Here is an 18,957-nt window from a genome sequence, read left to right on the forward strand (position 1 = left end):
ACCCCTATGGCAAAGCAACGGGGCTGAGATGCTGGGATGAGCCGAGGAAAGGCTGAACGGGGGGAGCCAGGGCTGCCTCCCCGCCAGGTCTGCCTCCCTGCCAGGTCCCCCCTTACCCAGCTGCACCCCAACCACCTCCATCCCCTCCCACCCAACTCTGTAAACACATGACGTCTGCGGCTGGCGAGCCCGGCTTTCCTTTCTTCTCCTCGGGCTCATCCTCCCTCGGGAGAGGAAGGCAGAGCCGCCCGCCCGCGCCTCCTCCCAGCTGTGTAAATCTCCCCCCTCCCCGAGGAGGCTGCAAAGATCCCGGTGATGGCAGTTAATGCAAAGCGTATGTGTCCCTAATCCCTTCCCCCTCCTCCTCCTCCCAGTGATGAGCTCATTAATGACCCCTCTGCAGACACTAATTAGAAGAGAGCATGAGCTCCGGGCGGAGGGAAGGGGGTGGTCCCGTGCCCTGGCGATCCCTCCCGCGGGTGCTGCGGGAGGAAGCGGGTGCCGGGGCACAGGCAGCCCCGCCGCTCCCGGGCTCTGCTGGGAGCTTTGGCTGCGCCGCGGCCGGATGGAGTTTGGGGCGGTGGGAAGCGGTGGGGAGGATGCTCGGCCGCTCCGTAGGCAGATGCTGGGTTTGTCTTGGCCCGGGGATTATTTACCCAGTCCCTTCGCTGGTTCCTATCCCCACCATATTTGCTATTAACTCATCTATTTTGGCAGGTGCAGGGCTGACCTCAAGCACGAGTGGCAGGGCCGGGGTGAGCACCGTCGGCAGCGGAGCTGCTGGCGCGGCCACTTGTCACAGCAGGATGAGGCCGTGGGGAGGCTGTGCCTCCCACCCAGCAGCCCCAGACCCAACCCTCCCAGACTTGCCTTGCCCCAGCATCCCCCAGGCTATGGATGAACCCACGGAGCAAGTTTTTCTCCCAGCACAGAGCATCCTCCCTCGGCATCACCCCCATGCAATGGGGAGCAATCCTGTTCCCAAGCCATGGGGGCATGGGACATGTCCGCGCCACCACAGTCCCCTGGCTCTGCAACAGGTCCAGGGCTGTCAGAACTTGGGAGGTGCCCAGCAAAGAAAGCCAGCAGGCTGGTCCCAAGGTGCCAGAGCTGCTGAGGGGCTGTGACGGGCTGGCATCCCACCCTGGTGTGTCCCTCACCCAAGCAGTTGTGGCCGTCGTGTGCCAGGCGGAAGCCGTCGTAGCAGGTGCAGCGGTAGTTGCCGGGGATGTTCACACACTCGTGGACGCAGCCCGCGTTGTCCTCCCGCTCACACTCATCCACATCTGCAGAGAGAGGAAGGCAGAGGAGCTGAGGGGGCTGCTGTGGGGGGGTCCTGCCACTGCACAGGGGCTGCTCCCCATTGCCAGCCTGTTTGTGACCTGGCGGGTGTTGTGCCCCGGGCTCTCTGCGTATCTCAGCAGGTTCCCAGCTCCATTGTCACCTGCAGCATCCTTCCACACCCTGCAGAAACATCCCCTCTCCTCCCCAGCCTACACCCTGGACTTCCAGCTAACCCACCCTCTTAAAACCTCAGCACCAGTGCTCTGGGAATCCCACAGGATTTCCCACCAGCCTGTCTCCATGGCAAAGCCTGGCTGTGCCTGGAGCACTTTAATCCCACCACTAATTGTACTCAGCCCATCCCAACCCTGGACCTGCTCTGAGCTGAGCTGGGAATTTATCCCCTGCCCAGTTCCTGCTTCCCTGATGCTGCTTCTCCCAGGAGCCCATTTCTTCCTATTTTCTTCCCCCACTCAGCTGCATATATATATATATATATATATAGGTCTACATCTACATCTATGTATCTACACATTTATCTCTATCATCTGAAGCTGTACCTCTTTAACACCTGTATCTATATATCTTATTTTTAAACCTGTCATGTTTTACCTAGGGATTCAATGAGAACACAACAGATGCCACCACCACCAGCAGCAGGGCCAGCCACACTCCTCAGCATCTCCATCCCTCACAGTGTAACCAGACCAGGACTTTGGGGCAGAAAAGGGGAATAAAAGGTTTGCAGTAGGGTAAACAAGGAGGTTTGTTGCTTGAGGACATTGCTGACAAGCCACTGCCAGCCTCCAACCTGCTGGGACTGTCACTCGTGGAAGGGGCTCTGGCTCTGGCATGTGTCCCTACCTTTGCAGTGCTTCCCATCGCCAGTGTAGCCAGACTTGCAGATGCACTTGTAGGACTTGGGGGTGTTCTGGCAGATGGCATCGATGTGGCAGTTGTCGGTGCCCTCCACGCACTCGTCGACATCTGCAAGGGGAGAGGCAGGGGGAGCGCTGGGGAGAGCCTGGGGGGGTCTCCCTGTCTCCCCATGGGAGCTGTCACCTGAGGTGGTGAAACCAAGCAGCCCTCTGGCTTTTCCACCTGGACATCAACCAGAGAGGCTGGAGGCAGCAACGCTGCTGCTTGGCTCCTCAGTGACACCCAGCCCTGACGCAACCAGTGATGGGCTCACTGGGACCCACTGGGGACACTCCCAAACAGCATCACCTGCTCTCATACAAGCCACCCTGAGCTTCCCTGACCCTTTTGTATTCCTGATGATAGGACACATGGCTCAGGCCCCCGTAGCCCAGGCTGGAGCCAGCCCAGGCAGAGGTGAAAGCCTCTGTCTCCAATTAGCCATTTCCTGAGCCGACCAGTCACCCAAATAATCGTCATCACTTTCTATTCTTAGGCACTGAGGAATGTGCACGAATTAGCAGGGACCGCACTAAATAAACCTGGGAGCGGGAAGCAGGAGGGAGAACTGGGAAAAACATCAAGGCTTCCTTGGGGACACAGCCAAAATCCACGTCTCTCTCATCCCACTTTGGCCCTCACTTATCCGGGGTGCAGCGCTGCGGTACCCGGGACATCACGTGCCGGTGATGGCCTCAAGCAGTGATTCCCGAGGGTTTGCCATGGCAGTGGGAGCAGTGGTTTTAATGGGATTTGGGAAACCCGGGGGGGTTGACCTCCACCACCTCCCCTAGGGATGGGGAGAGTCCCACCAGGGAAGAGGGATCTGAGCATCCCTTCATCTTCCCTGTACCCCTGAAGAGGAGCCTGAGGCCGCGAAGCTCTTGGCTGCCTTTAAAAAGCTGCTTTTCAGCAACCCCAAGAACAAAGTGCTCTGGGATGTCCCTAAAGACATGAAACATCTCTGCAGCCCTGCTGGGACGTGGGCCATGGCCACAGGAGCACTGGCCTGAGCCCTGTCCCGGCCACCCCGGCAGATTTTTGCCGGGAGACGTTGAGTCACCCGCCCGGGGGAGGAGAGCTCTGCCTCTGCACCGGGGAGGCGGCACGTGCCTGCGCATTGTATAAATATTTACAGCCCGCATTCATATTTGTTATTTGACATTAGCCATGGCCCACGGCCACCACGGCCTCCCTTGGGCCATTAATCACTGGCTGGAGGCTGACCCACCACGGTGGAGATGATGGAGGGATTATGGGGGGGCTGGTACCCCGCTCCCAGCTGGCACCGTCACCTCCAGCGCCCACAGCACCAGCCGTGGTGCCACCACTCCAGCATCCAATGGCATCCCCAGGGAGAAGGGTCCTGTGGGGGGTTCAGGGGAGCTTGTTGTTCCTTTGGGGAGCTGAATGTGGCTCAGGTTTGGTTGCTTCCCAGCCAAATGTGACAGTCAAACCCTGTCCCTGCCCTGGGGCACGGCCACATGCCCAACCCACCTGCAAAGGCCCCATCCTCCAAACCAAAAGCATGTGCAAATAACTACCAGCAGACAAAAAAAACCCAGCAAAAGCTGCAGGGACACTGAGCTGACTCCTGCCCAGCCACCTCTCCAGGCTCAAAGAGCCTTTTGGCACAGAAGGAAGTTCCTCCATTGCCACTGGGCATCACAGCCTCCAGCAGCTTCACCTCCAGCTCCAGCACCTCTCTTTGGAGCTCTGGGCTGGGTGTGTGTGAGGGATGTGACACCAACACTGCACCAAAGATCAACTACATTTGCAACGCCTGGTCCCAGCCCTGCCTGGTTCAGAGCCCTCCCTCAGCTATTCCCACCCCAACTCATAAATCACATCTCAACGCTATGAGTTGATACACCCAAGGTGAGAGCTGGGTCCCAGCACCCCAGGCACCCACCCAGGCATACAAGTGGGAACCAGCACTCACCATCCCATCTCCTTCCCCTAAAACCACCCAAAACGTGAAGCATCCATCAGACATCACATCATTGACATTTTCCCCAGCCTTTTGCCAGAAATCTCACTTTTTTGGAGGTTTTATTTTCTATTTCTTCTCCCTCCTGTGCCCTCAAAGACAATGAACAACGTCTGTGCGGCGCTGAATACAATGCTGAGCCTTTCCCACTCCCACATGTATATTATTTTTTTTCTATCCTTTTTTTCTGTTGTTTTTTTTTTGTTCCATTCTGTAACTTCAAAACTCCCTTAACTTTGGAAAGATTACACAGCAGCACAAGTACAAAAGAAAACATTATAAATTTACCACTCTGTAATTTTTCCAAAGCGGGAGACATTCTGAAAGGTTACAAGATTATTAAAAAAAAAAAAAAGGGGGGGAGAGGGAAAAAAAAGTGTGTGTCCATGTGGGAAGAAAGAATAAATACCCTCCTGAGCCATCCCAAGATTGGCAAAAAGTTCAGAATGCTGAAATTTTGGCTCCTAAGAAGTATCCTTCAGGAATGAAGTAGTGAAAGAAGGAAAGAGAGAAAGAAGAAAACAGAGAAGGAAAGAGAGAAGGAAAGAGAAGGAAAGAAAAAGAGACAGAGAAAGAAGGAGAGAGAAAAGGAGGGAGGGAGGGAGGGAGGGAGGGAGGGAGGGAGGGAGGGAGGGAGGGAGGGAGGGAGGGAGGGAGGGAGGGAGGGAGGGAGGAAGGAAGGAAGGAAGGAAGGAAGGAAGGAAGGAAGGAAGGAAGGAAGGAAGGAAGGAAGGAAGGAAGGAAGGAAGGAAGGAAGGAAGGAAGGAAGGAAGGAAGGAAGGAAGGAAGGAAGGAAGGAAGGAAGGAAGGAAGGAAGGAAGGAAGGAAGGAAGGAAGGAAGGAAGGAAGGAAGGAAGGAAGGAAGGAAGGAAGGAAGGAAGGAAGGAAGGAAGGAAGGAAGGAAGGAAGGAAGGATCTCTGAAAAACTAAATTTTTGCATTATTTTGTCAAGACAAGCAGAGTTTTCCCATGCAAGTGAAGCTCTGCCATCAGGACAGCCTGCTTTTCCTGCAGGAGAACTTTCTTCATCCATAAAACCTGCCCGTGGCTGAGCTGCAGGTGCTTCCAGCCCCTGCCAAGGTGTGAGCGACTGAGCTCTCAAGCTGAGAAAAGACAAGATTTAAAATGATAAAATAAAATCCTTATTATCTTCCCGTCTCTGTTGCTCCTGCAAACTCCTTGCTGGGGTCTGCCCTGCTCGTCTCCCCGCTCGTGGGGACCATTTGAAGTACAGGCCCCAAAGCCAGGTGGGTTTTTTTGGAGGGATTTGCCAGCCTGGACTCCCTTCAGCCCTCCATCCCTACAGCCCCTCGCTCCCCTTCTTGTACCAATAATCAAAGAAACCCTTTTTCACCCAAAGCTGCCTGAAATGAGCCCGAACTGGACGGCGCAGACAGACGCATCACGCCCCAGATCCCCAGAACCCGGGGAATTTTGCGCCAGGCAGGGAATTTCATTTTGATGAAGACGTCGAGAGCCCTGCTGGGGGAACCCAGGGTCTCGCCCAGCCCCACCTCCCCACCCCACCCCGCTCCGGGAGCTCCTTAGGGCTCCTCAGAGGGCAGGAGCATCCCCGGCATCGCCGCCGGGCCGCGCCGGGGGGTTTGTGGTGAGGGGCAGGAGGCTGAGGCGCTCGCCCCGCGCCCGGGGCGATGTTTTTTATTCCGTTGTGGGTGGGATTTTCCAGCGCTGGCTGTTGGGCCCCGTTCCGCTCCAGCTGCAGCTTTATTCTCCATTTCAAAGGCAGCAGAGGCAGACGGTTTCAACGCCACTGCCATTTCGAGCGTGCCAAAAGCAGAGGGGAGGGGGACACCACCAACCAAACACCCCCCCCTCCCCCCCAAAAGAAAAAAAAGCCCCCCAACCCCGGGACTGGCAAGTACCCACCCGGGAGGCAAAGGGCTGTGACCAAGGCCGGCGGGGGAGGCGGTGGCAGAGGCACCCGGGTCCCACGCTGGTGCCCTGCCCCACGGGTGACAGCAAACGGGGGGCTAAAGCAACAGCTCATGTATTTTTAGAGCCTGGATTGAGGCTCTTTCCTCACTTCCTTATTTTTTTATTTTTTAAAGGAATAATAAACAATAAAAAGATGGTTTTACCCAGAAAATCTTGATAAATTTGAGGAGGGAGCCAAGACAGGGCAGCGAAAACCTGCCAGAAAGCCCCTAAACAAACCAAACCACTGTCTTTTTTCTCTCTCTTGCAAGGGCTTCAGCTTTTGCTTTCAAATTAATTTTTATATAGGCATATATATTAACAGCCTGCCTGTATAGGGACGTGTGTGTAGCTGTTGGCAGACATGTGGAGTTTCCACTCGGCCTTAATGCCAAATTAAAGCTTTATAACTTCAGTAGCTCTTTTTACCAGGGTATTAATAACCACCTCAGACACTGTGGTGCAGTTTATTAATCATTTGTTCACCCCGGGAGCTCATGAGGGTGACTGGTGCTGTGGGATGGGCACAGGGCATGGGCAGCTCCAGCGCAGCTGATGGCATCCCAGCAGGAAGGGATGGGGGCTGGGAGTTGGACACAGAGGAGCAGGATGTGTTGGGGGCAGCCTGCTGCAAACGGGCCCAAAAGAAATCATCTCAACTCGAGATCCTGACTCAGGGGCTTAGGATGGGGATGTCATGCCAGGGATGCAGTGCCAGGGATGCCATGCTGGGGGTCCCTGGGCAGGTGTTTGCACTCAGAGCAGGTCAGAGGGGATGTCTGCATCCCACCACACGATGGAAATCCCCCCACTAGCCCCACACACCCACTCAGCTCTCCTGAAAACCAGTGGGATGCGGTGGATGCAGCCACTGCACTTGGCCCTGCAGAATGACAGCACATGGATGAAGGATCAGGAGCCACGAGTTGCAGAGATGACCTGGGGGGGTTCCCAGCCTGGTGACCCCCACACCCACACCCTGCTCTGCTCCCCTCACACAGGGTTTTGCTTCCCCAAACCTGACAGTGCCCCAAAAGGGTTTTTTTTTTCTGCCTCCATCAACACTTCCCACTCCTGCAAGGGCAGAGCTCTGTTGAGCTCTCCATCCCCTACACCAGAGCATCCCGATGGATCCCAGATCCACCACCAGATCTGGCATCCCCTGACAGTTGGAAACACCCCCTCCATCCCCATCCCACTTCCTCGTGCCAGCCCCACTCCAGTTCCACTCAGCCACAATTCCTCCCCGCAGGGTTTGATGCTCGGTGCCAACAACATGTTCATCTCCCTGGGGAACTGTCCTTGCTGTTGTTGTTCCTTTGGCTTATCAGGCTGATCGAGCCTTGCCTTGAAAAAAATATCTGCTTGTTTGTTTTGGGCTTTGGGAACAACAATCACAAGATCTCCAGCGGGGAAGACAGCCTTGCCGAAACGAGGGAGACAGAGTAAACTTTATTTGCCATCCCAGGCTTCTCCTCAAGCCTCTCAAGGGCCTTCTAATTTTGAAAGTGAAGGTTAAGGTTATTACTGCATGTTTTTTCCCTAAATGGATAGTGCAGAGGAAAAAACTGATATAAGATAGAATATGAAAGAAAACCTCCTGAGCAGTTTGGAGGCAACGATCCATCTCCTCACTGGAAGACTCGAGGTGTCTGAATATTTATACTCCTGTTGGCAGTTATAAAAAAAAAACCCTCTCCTTCCTACCTCCCCCCCCTTTCCCCTTTTTAATCTCAGTACAGGCATGTTAGACGCCCTCAGTCAAAGATCTCCTTTGAACTGCTGTATGTTGAAATGTTTACAGTTTTACATTTCATATTTCAGCGGGGTGGAGGGGACAGGCACAACAGTCGCACAACTGTGAACGCATCAGAGGGAGGGAAGTGGAGGCCAAGGGGGAGGAGGTTCAGTGGAGAGGGGAGGGGAATCAAACAGCATCTTGGAAAATTTTAGACTCCTAAAAAAATAATAAAACCGTATATATATATGTATATATATATATAAAATAATCCTTGGAGGTGTTGGCTTTGCAGGTGCATCCCCAGCAAACCCAGCCTTGGGTGCGAGTGGCCGGGTTTGGTGGGGATGCACCTGGGGGGCTGTGTGGCACCAACCAAAAGGTCTGGTTGTAGCCAGGGGTGACCATGGAGGCAGGTTGGGGCTGGGGTCCCACTCAGGACCCCACACTGGGGGTTGGCTGGGGCTGTGGGACCACCAGGGGCTCTAAATGGGATGCTAGGGTCCCCCAGGGAGATGCTGTAACTCCCTCCCAGCCCTGTTCTTTCAGCCCCATCTGAAGGGATAATGTTGCAGGAAAAGGTGAGGAGTCCTGGGATGTGTCTCTGGTTATGGGGGTGCTGATGGAGGAGCTTGGCAAGGCTGGATCTGGGTACTGCCTGGTACACGAGGAGGGGGCAAATCTGGCAGCGCTTGGGCTCCATCCTTCCCAGGGCACAGGGAGGGACTGATGCTGCTAGATGATGGGCAGGGACACAGCTCCACTGGGGGTGGGAAGTCAGGAGAAGCTGGGAAATGGACTGACAGGTGATGGGATGGGGCTGGGGGTGGCATTATCTGTCCAAAAAGCAGGGGAGCTGTGGGTATGGCAGCAGCTCAGCATGGGGACCGTGGGGAGATTTCATCCCAGCTGAGTGCCTGCCGGGAGCCTCCCCGGGGTTATATGGATAACCCAAACCATTCTATGATTCTATGATTTATACTGTCAGCTCTCCTCTTGAAAGCTTCCCTAGCCCTAAACTGACCCAATAAACCCTGCAGACAGCGGGGTCCTCTGGCAGACACCCTCCAGGCCTGGTGGATGGCTCTACTAAATCCTTCCTTCCCTACAGACTAAACTTCCCAGGGTAATTCAGCAGGAGGAACGAGCCAGCAAAGCCCTACCCACAGCACGATGTTATCACAGCAACACCAGCCTATCTGATGGGACAGGGGATGTCCCCAGCCCGTGATAGTCACCTGGGGAGAGTGGCTGTCCCCTGAAAGGGCAAAGGCTCCTGTGAGGGCTGAGGGGTGACATGTACCACATCCTTAGGGCATCACCCCGCAGGTGCAGGGAGGATGCCAGATCCTTTTCAGAAATATCCAACTAAAACATGCCCCAGGTGCATGGAGTGGCTTGGAAGAGCTCAGTGACATTTGTGCACACAGAAAAAGAGGTGACAGAGAGTTCCTAGGAAAAGCAGGGGTTTTATCTGCCATCAGTGATGCGGGGCCCAGAAGTTCAGCCTCATCCCAAAAGGACCAGGTCCAGCCCTGTCCAGAGCCCTCACATCCCTGCAGCACCAACCTACACCCCTCTGCAGCCTCCTGCCCTTCACCAGCCCACACAACCCCCCAGCAGCAGCTTCAAGGATTAACTCTCCATCCCAAAACCCCCCAGACCTCCCAGGTCTGCCCAGTGCCTTCGCTGGGGGCCGGGAGGAGCCAGCACCATCCTGAGCACACGGCGGGTGATTTACCCCAGCACAGGATTGAGCTCACCTCTCTCCACCCCCACTCCATCCCTCTCCTTCCCCGAAGGGATCTGTCAAGTCTCTGCACGATGGAATTTTACTTTGCTATTTTAATGCAATTCTGGCTCAGGCTTAAATGGAACTGGAAACCAAAAGGCCTTAATAAATAAATATTATGATAAGAAATGAAAGCAATGCATACACTCAAGATAATTTGAGGGGGGATAAAAACCTAAGCATGCCTTTCTAAGCCTAAATCAGAAAGCTTTACGTGGAGCTGGACCTCTTCTTACCAAACCTTTGCCCTGGAAAATCTCCCCCATGCCTGCCCAGACTGCCCTCCTGAAAAGTCGCCTATTGTTTTAAAAACACTTTGAGCCAGATAAGACAATAGCCTTGAAATTCCTTCTAACTTTGTCAGTGACAGGGCTCAGGGAGACCATGTGCAGGGCTGAAATATGCTTATTACTGATGCCTGCAAGAGATCTTTAATTCTATCCTGCCCTCCTGTATTTCATTCACACTCTATTTAATCTCGCCGTATGCATAAACATGCAGCTACTACACCAGCAAGAGCCAAAGCTGGGTTTGATCAATCTTACATACTGTTAAGTGCCGTGGAAAAAAAAAAAGTAATAATTCAATAGAAAAACCAACAGATTGTGGAGATAGTGGAGAATTAAGGAGAAAAAAAAACACACACCCTTGGCGACAGCCAACAGGAGCACGCACATAGGGCTGTGTGTGTTTGGGTGTGCGCGCGCACTCCCGAGCGTGTGTGTAGAGAAAAATCTGAGCTAAATATAGAGGTGCTATAGAAAACCTAAGGTATAGATAGACCCTACATAAAGCTGCATGTGTACGTTCGTGCAGGAGAAACTCCGGCTCAGCACGGGAGTGGTGAAACAGAAAAGCCTGAAGTTGATCATCACGGGACGTGCTAGAGATAGGGAAAGAGCTCCCGGATTTTTTCAGGCTTTGCCGTGTTCAGCTCCCCGAAGTTTCCTGCAGCCCAACACCACCCCCAGAGCACGACCCTTGGGGATTCACCTCACGATGGAAAACACAGAAACACAGATGTAACCTTCCCAGTGATCAGGACACCCCGTCCTTGCCCTCAGCCCAGTCCAACCCCAGCCCTCCTCACCCGCAGCGCCCTGGGGCTGAGCCCCAGCTCCCAGGCACCGAAACCCCCCAAAGCAGCAAAGCCCCCCAAACCCCTCCACACAACAACACCTCCCCTGTGACGGGTGCAGACTTGTTCACCCACCCTCATTTTCTGCCTCTGCACCCCCTGCCTTGAGATAAAGCGCCCAAAACAAACAAAAAGAAAGAAGAAAGTGTAAGAAACGCAACTCATGAAAGAGTTTACAAAAAAACAAACAACAACCCAACCCCAATCAGAGGCAGCAGGCACGAATATCTGCAAGCAACATTTAAAATCCCCTCCACTATTTGTTGTTATTGCTGCTAATTTCTCCAGCCTGCACATAAAATCCCAGATCTAAAGAGGAGGTCCGGCTGCCTCATCCACACATCAAACAGCAAACCTTCGAGCTGGGAAGGTTGGTTGTTTTTTTTTTTTTCTCTTACCTTGACTGGCTTTATTTGCCAACGTGTTTCCAGAGTGGAGGAGAAAGAAAAGGATGGAAAATCCAGCAATCTGCAAAGCTCCCATTGCAATCCCAGTCTGCATGAAGGAGTGGGGGCAAGAAGGGGGGATTTCTAGTGCTTTAAAGGAAACAAGAGGCTGAGCATGCGAAGGGAAAATCAAGGGGAGGAAGGGGCTCTCTTCGTGCTGTGTGTGAGACAGAGGGAGGGAAGGGAACTGAACTGATGGAAAAAGCTGCTCTGGGTTCAGTTTGGGGCTCTTGGTGTTGCTAAAGAGAGAGTGAGGGAAGGAGACCCAGGGCAGTTGGAGGAAAGTGGACTCTATCGCCCTCTCTCTGGCGGCTGCTCTGATCCCTTCTCCTCTCTTTTTTTTTTTTTTTTTTCTTTTCTTTCTTTTTTTTTTTTTTTCCTTTAAATAATCCCAGCCAATTCCAGTTTTGCAAGAGAGCAGCAGCAGCAGCAGCAGCAGGAGCGCTGGAGGGGGGAAGCAGGCGCCTTGCCCTGGTGCTGGGGACCTGAGAAAGGGGAGTGGAAAGGAGAGCCCCATCCAAGCAACGCCCTTTTTCTTCCCAGCCTTTCTTTCTTTCTATTTGGCTTTGGTTACTCCTTCCCGGCTCCCCCCCTCGCACCCCCAAGGCTGGGCTTTGCCTGCAGGAATTTACAGTCTGCGCTGGAGGAGAAGGGCCAGTAGCCATGGAGACTGCTTCCCTGGGAGCAGGGAGGTCAGGCGGAGACCATGGGCGATCAATGCATCAATGCAAAGCCCCCCGCAACCCCCAGACCCAACCCCGCACCTCGCAGCCCCTCGGCCAGCCGGGGGCTTGGGGTGGTGGTATGGGGAAAAGGGGGTGGGGGGGGAGTAGGGGGAGGTGGATGCCATGGGAAAAGGCAAGGGGTGGGAAAAGGGAAGGAAAAAAAAAATTATATATATATATATATAAGGAAAAAAATAAAAATAGAGTTTGCAGCCGGCACGACCTGGCTGGGCTCGGTGGCTGTGGGAGTGTCTTGGGGTGCTGGAAAAGTGGGAGTGGAGAGCAGCTCTGCTAGGGACAGGTGGGGAGGGGGGACTGGAAAAAAGGCTAGAGGGGGGGCAAGGAAAAGACCTTTCTGAAATATTCAGGGGATTTTTGTTTGCTTGCAGGAGCCTCTTGCAGCCTGGCCCCCTGTAGCTGACATCACAGGGTGCAGGGGGACCCTCAACCATCCCAGCTCTGGCACCATCTCTCCTCCAGGGTGTTTCTGCTCCCTGAGTCAGGGGAGACATTGCCAGCCAGGAAAATGCAGTGGGAGAGAAGGCTGGGAGCTGGGAGAGGGGCCAGGATGAAGGTGCATGGTGATTCCACCTGTCCAGGGACATGAGGCCCTGCAGCCTCAGCAGTCATCCTGCCCCTGGGGTCATCCTGCCCATGGGGTCCTCCCAGCCCACCGTGCTGCCCCTGCAGCCTCTTGTATCCCTTTTTATCCTAATAACCCCTGAAGAATGAATCAAGGGGGCTGGAGGCAATGCAAAATGTCCAGCTATGCCAAGGCACCCACTGTGGGCAGCAGGGGAGGGACAGGAGGATGCTGAGGAGCTCCTGGGTCTAGTTATGCTTTCCCTACAAAATCAGACAACCCCTGGGACCTGAGACAGGGACCTTCCCTGTGGGAGAAAGTTTGCAAGAGCAGGGTTGATTCAGACAGGACAGAGGGTGCACAGTCAGCTCAGGAGAGCATCATGCGTGGAAACCAGGAGCTCACCTCCCTGACGGGTCTGTGCGAAGGCAGAGGCCAAGGGCCAGGCTCTCCCTCCCAACCCCATGGAGCCATCCTGCACCCACAGAGCTCTGTGTCGAGGTCCCCATATGAGAACTGACCCTTTCCAGAGAAGCAGAAGACCCACACGAGCTGAAGGATGGACACACAGCCATGGCCATCATACCCAACACACATCTCCAACGTTCATATCCGTGTCTGCATGGGGGATGCCCAGCTCCTGCCTGCCCAGCCTGGTGGCTCAGGGCATGGCAGTGTCCAGCCCTCCATAGCTAAAAAGGGTTTCTCAAGAGGGACAACCAGCTCTGCCAGAGCCCAGTGGGATAAGAAATCCAGCAGAAGAGCACTTACACCAACACAACCAGCCCCATCACTCACAGCACACCTCTGCTATGCTGTATTGACTCAAACCAGGAAGGGCAACCCATCCCAGGCACAGCAAGGAAGGCTGGGAAGGGTCAGAGGTGCAGAAATTATTGTTAAAGCTGTAAAAGGTTTTTATATATAAAAATAGGAATCCAGAAGTGTCATTGTTAGGATGTACTGGGAGAGGACCACGACCCACCAGTGGGAATGTGCCATCCCACTCAGCACTGCCGCTGGAGGAGGCTCCTGGCTTTTCTGCCAGCCTGGATTGTGCCAGGAGCTCTTGGGGACAAAGGCTGCTCCTCCTCGCGCCTGGTGCCGAGTGGGAAGGGGCTCTGGTCCTTGCAGCCCATGTCCTGGCACAAGCTGAGGAGATCATTAGTGGGATGTCACCACCATCCAGGCTGGATGCTCAGAGCTGTGGAACCTGTCCCCTTTCCGGGCCGGGATTTGCCGTGTAAACACGAGTCCCTCTTACAGTTGTCCTAAGAGCAGAGTCAAAATGGAACCTTTGAACTCCCTCTGCCTGGGCATCACACCTCAGAGCAGGACACACATCCCATCCCACCATCCTTTATCATCAGAACCTGAGGAAAACTAAACAGCCCTCCTGTTTTTGTTTCGTTTTTCCCCCCTCTAACTTGTCTTCTAAATCTGGAGACCGATCTCCAGGCACAAGGGACAAGACCTTCAGCGATGTTGATTTATAACCAAGCTTCTAAATTACAGGTTTAGGCATTAGTACAAACACCCATAAACCAGCCTTAAACACACAGAATCGTGGAATCAAAACACCCAAACACCCAGCAGCCACGGGATGGCACAGGGGGAACCAGCAACCTCCTCACTTGCACCCAGACTGCTTTGATGAGGATGAGTCTCCAGCCAAGTGCCCCCAGTTAAACCAGTGCCTTGTGCTGGGGGGTGGATCTCACCTTTAAAGGTGATTCCTTGGCCAACAGCCGCTCATGTCACAGGGAGCAAAGGGGCTGAGCCCCACATCTTGCTCCTCCAATAGGGGTGCAAAGCACCACGGCAAAGCAGCAGGATTGAGGTGAGTTGCTGATGTTCAGAAACTCCCTAAAAATACATACATACAATCTTGTTTTCTTCTGAAAGAACCTCTGGTTGAGCAGAAGAAGGGCCAGTGGAGGTCCCAGGTCTGTGCACACCTTGGTGCCCCTCCAAGCACAGGGCCATCCCCCTGCCCAGTGTGCAGAGGAGGAAAGTCAGGCAGATGGAGATTCCCAAGATCACACGGGGAGTCCAGAGGAAGGGCCAGGAATCACACTGAAATCATCTGCAAGACAGCCCAGTGCTTCTGCCCTGATGGCTCCTCACCAGCTCCTGCCACCATGGAGTGGGGCTGGCAGGGATCCATCCCCAGGAGCCCTCTACAGAGTCCTCCAGAGGCTTTGGGACAACCCTGCCAGCCTGAGCTGTGTGTGCACACGTGTGTGTGTGTGTGTTTCAGGCAGGGAAGGAGGTGGCAGGACTCTCCTCTCTGCTGCCTCCACTCCCCGTCGTGCACTTCTGGGCAAAATCCATTTGCTTTTGCTTCCTGTAGGGCCAGAAGCTCCGGCCCATTGTGCTGCGGCGCGGAAGAGCCGGCAAGGAATTGTCAACCATGCTGAAACGGTTACATGGGGAGTAATGAAAATTTACTGCACCCTGCTCCGGTCCCTAGCCAAGGAATAAAAGCAAAAGATCACAACAGGCATTTTTTTAATTTGAAGCAAAATTAAAAAAAGAACGGATCCGCACTTAGAAAATAACAACCACATCCACAGATCAAAGCAGCTGTTCTCCTCTCATTCGGGGTTTTAAGAGGTTTCTGCAGCTACAGGGATGTTTACACAGGGAGAGAGATACATACATTGTGCTGTCTTGATGCTGCCTCTCCCCCCTTCATCTGGCAAAACATTCCCTGGGAGGCGATATGAGGTCATTCCTAGACCCTGCGTTGTTTTCCTCAAGCTGCAAAGCTCCGGGGCAAGAGGCAATTCATTTCCCATTAGCACACACACATTTGCACTTGGAATCCTCCCATGTACATTTTGCCAGGAGAGCTCGGGATGGACAAGAGACCAGCCCTTGCCAGCTTGTTATTGCATTCCCAGAGGGAATTCCAGCAGCCGGGGCTGCCGGGAGGGTCACTGGCTCTGGCAAAGTCACTGGGAAGGGATATAGAGCCGGGAGGTGGGCTGGCATCTTCTGCAGACCAGCATCTTCTGCAGACCAGCCTTAATGTTTCTGTGGCTTCCACCACTTTTATTACAAGAGAGGCTGGGAGGCTCTGGGGAGCACTAATGGGCTGTAAAAAGCTCTTTCCCCTCTGCCTCCCTGGCTGGAGCCCAGCTCGGAGCAGACGTGAGCCCCGAGCAGGGATGGAGGTCGCAGGAACACGCCAGGACAGACTCTCCCTTCACCTCTGGACATCAGCACATCGCTCCATCCACCGCGCGGGCAGCGCCTGCTTCGGCAAAGCAGATGAATTCTGGCTTGTGAGCCACCCTGCACTATCTGTGCAAATGAAAAAACCCACCTTTGAACCTAGACTTCCCCATCTCTAGCATGAATTTAATGCCACATGCTATGACCAAGCTGCATCTTCAGCTCTGACCAAGCACATCTGAGCGATGCTGGAACCAAAAGTGGTTTCTGAGGCTGCGCAAGAAGCTGCTGGGAAGTAACAAGCAGAGACAAAACTCCTGTTAAGGAGCTTCAGGATCACAGAACCAGCTATTGACTCAGGCAGGGACACTGGAGGAAGAAGAGGCCACAATGCTGTGAAGCAGGAGGTCTCCCTTCTCCTCAGGTCCATGAGGACCTGGCACAGCCAGTCCTGGGCAGGACCCGACCTCCTGGCTGCATCCAGAGCTCCCAGCCACCAGGGTGATGGATGCTGGCTCCGTACCCTGCTGCTGCACACAGGAAGGAGCTGGCACGAGAAAACCACAGCCGAGACATTTCGATGCCCTAACGAGGGGTGTGGCCTTACAACTCGGAACAGAATAGACTATTTTTTAAATCCTAGAGGAAAACACTGAATTCCCAGTAACGCGCCGACAGCCCAGGCTCCAGCCCCCATCGCCAGCTCCCGGCGACATCCCTCATTTCCCCAACCTACAATTTTATCAAGATGCCTCCCAGGGCGGGTGAAAAAGCACCACGTCCCACTCAACGACTGCCTGTCACCCTCTGACACCTTTTTTCCAGTGTCACAGAGCTTCCCAAAATGCCACGTGCCGAGAAAGCCCTTGTTTGTAATTCCCAGTTTGCAGCAGGAGAAGGTGACACACGCTGAGGTGACTTACCCAGCGTCACCAGGAAGGTCGATGGCAGCACCAGGAATAGCCCCATTCCCAGCTAACCACTAACCACACTTATCCCAGAATAAGGGTCCCTTTTTCCAGCTGAATTTATAACAGCTTTCCAAGTGACATAAGCTCTTACAGAAATAGTCAGGCTTTTATTCCAGAATAATTACTGGGAAATGGTACTGGAGCATGTATAATTACACTGGTGTTGCTGCTGGTGAGTTGGACCCTGTGCTGCCAGCAGACTTGCTGCTCCAAAAGGCTTTTATCTCACCCTGCTTTTCCACAAGCCTGTGTGCTTCAACTGGCAGGTCATCAGGATGTGGGTGCAGAAGGAAGGGGCTCTGGGTGGGAAGGAGGGGGATGGATCCCTCTTTAAAGCTCCATTAATCGTATTTCCCATCGAAGATGCCCTGGTAACAGCTCTTACAGCTACTGAGCTCAAAAAGGGTGCACTGGATCACACCCCAGATGGATTCAGCAATGCTCTGTGTGTCTTCCAACCTCATCCCAGGCACAGCTTTGGAGCAGGTGTTTCATCTTAAATGCATTTTATGTCCCACGCAGGTAAAATCAAGCTCAGAGTTCAGGCTGAGGAGGCCTTGAAAACCATTTCTGACATAAGCAGTTGGACCACATCGTGCTTCGTACCCTCCAAAAAGAAACTCAAAGCATTTATCAGGTGTTGATACATCTATATATTCAGCAAGGACCTGCCAGGAGTGGGGCTGCCTGCTCTGCCACCAGAAGGGTTAACCCAGCACCAGTGACACCACTTTCACTCCAGGACCCAGACGGGTGTTTAAAAGTAGCACTTCTCTCCTTAAAATAGTTTATGAATCTTACTCGGGGATAAATCCAACACCCCCGAGCAGAAGGAGACCTATTAATTCCTGAGTTTTTTCACTCTGTAGTAAAGCAGCGATTTTATTTGCCCGCCTTGTGTAAGATGTCAAGTCATTTTCCCACTTGCGTTTCCATCTCCAATTTAACAAGGCAGCAGTTTATTTCCAGAAGCCCCGGCCAGACCCCAGCCAACTGCGTCAATATTTTGTTGCTTACACAAACGCCGGGGTTAGAGTCAACACCACGTTTTGGGGGAGGCTTTTTCTGTTGGGTTTTTTCTTTTTTGGAAAAAAAAAAAAAAAAAAAAAGAGAAGGGTTCCTCTGGGATGATGTCTGTGTAGCTCTTAAAATACTAGGGGTAATATAAGCCTTTCAGAGCGGCTTACCTGGGTGCAGAGGCAGTGCTCGGGAGGGGGAAGCACACTACTGAGGGCACTGACCTGACCAAAGGCATTTGCTAATTAATTCATTCTTCCAAGAGACTTAACTGCCTCTTGCCGTGGGAAACCAAGGCAAACCCGAGCCAAATCCAAAGCCTGTCAGAAAACACGGAGAGACCCTTCTTGACTAGAGGAAAGTTCAGAGGCAGGAGCTGGCTCCTGCTCGGCTGGTGCCAGCACAGAGAGCTGACACGGGGCAGCCGGCCAGCTCCAACCAGTCACTTTGCTCTTTCTCACACTGCTCCTGGGTGCTGCTTTTGGGACAGAGGAGGGATGAAGAGCCTGGCAGAACTGGGAGGTCCCCACCTTCCTCATCCCACGATGCTGTTTTGCGGTGCTTCTCCTATGGTGCAGCAGGGCATGGGTTTACCCTGGCTGTTGGCTTGCCTGAGGGACGCTCCGGCTGCTCACACCGTCCTGCTGTCTTTGGCACGCTCTCCTGAAAACCCTCAGAGGTTTTCTGGTCCAGCCTGAGCTCAGCACAGTGGGTTCATCCCTCTGTCCCATTCCCAAGCACAGCTCCTGAGCCATAGGGCTCTTGAGATTCCCCTCCATCCTTACCCACCAGAACCCCTAAAAGCTGCATGTTTTAACCCTACATGTGGCCAAGAAGTCTGACAAAATCCAAGCCCAGCACAAAGAGGGAAACCAGGGGAAACCAAAGACCAAGGCTCCCCCAGCACCACCAGCTGGGAAAGCCCGGCAGGATCTCCCCCGTGATCCTGCACCAGACCAGTTCTGCACGAGAACAGAGCAGCCTTAGTGTGTCAACAAGCACTAAACACCCGAGGGCAGCTGGAAGTGAGATGCCATTATTATTTTTTTTAATTTAAAACGAACTTCTTAACCTACAGGAAAGTAAACATTCTTCTAGGATGGCCAAGAAAACCACACTGGGATTTTCCAAATAGGTATGACTGACTGTTTATGAGCAGAGGCTTCCAAGCTCAGAAATAAATGGCTTGCTCTCAGCAGGTTTTCCTTTCTATATTTACCCTCACCTGAAATGAACATTC

General features: G+C 53.4%; 1 protein-coding gene across 1 annotated transcript in view; it reads right to left on the bottom strand.

Annotated features, from left to right (window-relative positions):
• SCUBE3 (signal peptide, CUB domain and EGF like domain containing 3) overlaps positions 1-11,278 on the bottom strand; it is a 33,631-nt gene extending 22,353 nt beyond the window's left edge. The window contains exons 1-3 of the mRNA XM_051639171.1: positions 11,194-11,278; positions 2,149-2,271; positions 1,161-1,286 (exon numbers count right to left, since the gene is read on the bottom strand). Of these exons, the coding sequence (XP_051495131.1) occupies positions 1,161-1,286; positions 2,149-2,271; positions 11,194-11,278 (334 nt within the window). The remainder of the gene's footprint in view (positions 1-1,160; positions 1,287-2,148; positions 2,272-11,193) is intronic.
• Between the last annotated feature and the right edge of the window lie 7,679 nt (positions 11,279-18,957).

This window comes from Apus apus, chromosome 23 (assembly GCF_020740795.1).
Source record: "Apus apus isolate bApuApu2 chromosome 23, bApuApu2.pri.cur, whole genome shotgun sequence".
In the NCBI taxonomy this organism is placed as follows: Eukaryota; Metazoa; Chordata; class Aves; order Apodiformes; family Apodidae; genus Apus; species Apus apus.